The sequence below is a fragment of the Theobroma umbraticum genome, unplaced genomic scaffold (assembly GCF_002168275.2).
Source record: "Theobroma umbraticum cultivar Fairchild unplaced genomic scaffold, ASM216827v3 scaffold_4.1, whole genome shotgun sequence".
In the NCBI taxonomy this organism is placed as follows: Eukaryota; Viridiplantae; Streptophyta; class Magnoliopsida; order Malvales; family Malvaceae; genus Theobroma; species Theobroma umbraticum.
In genome coordinates, this window is record NW_018397258.1 from 5,247,709 (window position 1) to 5,251,075 (window position 3,367).

The 3,367-nt window shown below is 41.1% G+C and overlaps 1 protein-coding gene across 1 annotated transcript; it reads right to left on the minus strand.

Annotated features, from left to right (window-relative positions):
- Positions 1 to 65: 65 nt before the first annotated feature.
- SEC15B (exocyst complex component sec15B) lies at positions 66 to 2,995 on the minus strand. Its single transcript, XM_021425283.2, has one exon. It carries the CDS (start codon positions 2,736 to 2,738, stop codon positions 297 to 299), a length of 2,442 nt encoding a protein of 813 aa, XP_021280958.1. The 5' UTR covers positions 2,739 to 2,995; the 3' UTR covers positions 66 to 296.
- Positions 2,996 to 3,367: the final 372 nt, after the last annotated feature.

Sequence of the window (3,367 nt, forward strand, 5' to 3'; positions counted from 1 at the left end):
TAGCTTTTTACTTATAGACATATACCAAAGGGTGTTAATGCAATTGGTAAGAAAAAATTCACTCATGGCCCAAAAATAATTTAATACAACTAATGGTATGTATGCAAATGATACATACAAAACAAAATTTTTAATTCACATCTATTAATTTAATACAACCAGAAGGAAAAAAAAAACTGCTCTGCCTTCTCTGAAGCAAATAAATTAGCAACAAACAACTAAGAAATAATGGCAATTGCAATCAAACAGAGGTAAAAGGCAAAAGAACATAGACATACATACAGCTCCTAGACAAATCAGCTCACATCCTTGAGTCTTTTTATCAACGCATCCAGAGATTTCTTCTTTGGATTCTGCCTGGCAGCCCTGCTCCCAAAGGTCCCAAATAGCCGATCTGAAGGATCCCTTAACTTCTCTGAGATTGTCACAAGTTTCCTGTGGTCTAAAGTATTGTAACTCCTCTCTCTAATTACTGGATTCAGAAAATTCTCTGGATGATTACTCAAAAGCAAATTGATCAACTGCCTTGACTCTGCAAGTGCATTTTTCAACTGATTCGCATCCCCTTCAGAGAATAGAGGAGCTAGGTTATCTGCAAAAGACTCTAACAACCGAATATCTACATCAATCCCAATAATAGCATTTACATTGAACCTTTTAACTGAATCCCCAAGTAAAGCCCCAACAATCTTCTCTGATATGTGAGAAAGAACATCTTGTAAAACTCTCTTAAGAACTTGAGGTGGCAGTATCTGTTGTGCGGTAGAAACCAGAGTTTCCAAATATATTATGACCTCATTTACATATTCATTACCACCCTGTGAAGGCTCGTCGGTCATCCAGTTCACATTCTCAATCAATGTCATGAAACCATCAACCTTTGTCTTGAGCATCCCAGACAGCATCTCTTCTGCAGCATCACGGGCTTTGTTAAGGGGAAACTGCCTCCTACCCCTTTCTGCCATTCTCAAAGGAATGCCTGAAAGTTGTGCCGCATGACGAAAGAAGAAATCACAAGCACGCTCCAAAACAGCCATATTTGCTGCAACCTGCATTGCCTGAGAAACCCCATGGACAGATGAACTGATAAGCTTCAAAAGAGCCCCATCCAAAACCTCACTCAAAAGCCGGTCTAAATACTTCTTAACAACATCATAGAAATCCAACTGCCCACCATAAGACATAAAACTAACAGAATCCTCAATAAAAGATCTCACAATCCGGCAACAATCAGGCACAGTAGATGAAAATGGCGCAACATAAGGAAATGCTGGAATAATATCCGATGTTTGTATTTGGAAAGACAGCACATTCATCGAGTACTCATACTCCTTCTTCATCAACATCTGCTCAAATTTATCAGCAGCAAGTGCTTCCGCAATCTGCTTCCGACAATCAGACAACAACAACTCGTGGTACTTATCCCTATGCTTACTCAAAACATCAAGCAATGCATCAACAGGGTACCCATACCTACGCAAAGTAACTCCTAACAAACTCACATAATCCTTAATCAATAACAAGTGATTAGCAGTCTGCATCCTAGAAAACTGATCCTCTAAAACCGAGCACATTTTACTAACAGCAGTCTCCCACAAATTCTCAACTTCCATTTTCGAAATCAAACCCCCTCCTGTCCTCAACACTCGATCTTCTACAATGAAAAACCCAGCGATTTGCGCGAAAAATGTTTGATGAGATTCAAGAAATGGAGTCATGGAAGATACTTGAAAATCTGACGTTAATTGAAGCCTCCTATTCTCAAAATAGTACTGCTTGAATCGATCTTCGAGCCCTAAAGTTTGATGTATATGATAAGCTCTATAAAGAGGAGTCAAATCAAACCCTAACAAGCCGTTATTACCGTTACTATAACCGTCATTCTCGTCTCCGCCGAGTCCACCTTCATCATCTTCTTCTTCTAAAGCGTAAACGCAATCTCTCAAGCTAAGTCGACTCTGTTCTTCGGCTTGCCTTTGCTTCATTCTTAGATCCTCTTCGCGTTGCCTAGCAGCCGAGGCTTGTCCGATGGCTAATTGCCCTAAATTGCGACTCACCACGCGAATCTCCACAAGCCAGTCGCCGAACTCTTTGCTGATTTTTCTCTCGATATGAGATCGAATCTCTGGAATCTTCCTCTCTAGCATCCTTTTTAAAGTAGACGATGGCGTTTTAACTTGGAACACGTTTTCGATCGAGTCTACGCATTTCAACGCCATGTAGAAACTGCCGTTTGAGAGATGATGATTTGCTCTTAAGCAAAGCTCCATTAGCTTAATACACGAAATCACCGATGTCAAAGCGAAGTCCACGTTCTTGGAGACGTTTTGAGCTTCGACAAAGGAGTCAAGGGAAGAAAGGAGAGGACCGGCCACTGATTGGAGTCTTGAGTTGGAATCGAACAGAGAGGATTTGAGAGAATCGACGTCGGAGAGAAGAGATCGAAGATCATCGACGGCGAGGATGAAATCTTGGTAGTGAGCTTTGCAAACTTCTTCGATTTCGGATTCTTTAGAACGAGCGAAGTGACGGAGGTGGTGGAGGAGGGTTTCAGGCCTACTAGAAGTAAACGCTTTACGTACGAAAGGGCCGAGGTCCTCGCCGTTACAGATAGCGGATGAAAGGAGGAGTTGTTCCAACTTGTCTCCGGAGTCGCCCCCATCGGCAGCAGCTGGCGCCACTTTGCGCCGTGACCTCGTTGACTGCGCTTCTTTTAACGGTAACGGTGACGGCGCCATAATTTCAGAAAAAAATAAAGAGGAAGAGAGAGAGAGAGAGGGCGGAGGGGTGGAGGTGAATCGGAAGGGTTATGGACAGAGGGAAAAAAGGGGTTACGTGTTTTGGTTATATTTTGGTTGGACGAAAATGACACTACTGTCTTTGGGAAATAGTAAGGGCTTGTTAGTAATTTTGAGGTAAAAAGAGGCATTTGGAGGCTCGTTTGACTTGTCCCGGTTGGTAATTTCGACGGTGTGGCGGGCGGAGAGATGTCTTGAAAGAAATGTAACATAAAATGACGATAATTCTTCAAAGTTAAGCGAGCCAGTGACTCAACTTCGTGGAAGGTTGTCCTAAATTTCAGGACATATTATTTTATGAATAATGTCTTTGTTTTATTCCCCCTAATTACAAAGGCAAGAATTTTGATAATATGATTAATTGTAATTCATTGATAAAAAAAGGAGAAAATGATAGTAACTAAATATAGATTTCGGTATTAAGAAATCTCCTATCAATTTCTTGATGGATACAGTTAACTGTAGAATTCAGACATCTGTACTCTTGGATCACGTCAGCTGGACTTCATGATTTCATACAACTAACAATCAATAAATGATTACCAACGAACGTAATCGCTTGAAATTTA

Bases quoted from the DNA above. Each gene is read 5' to 3' on its own strand.
- SEC15B (XM_021425283.2), bottom strand. From the start codon at position 2,738: ATGGCGCCGTCACCGTTACCGTTAAAAGAAGCGCAGTCAACGAGGTCA.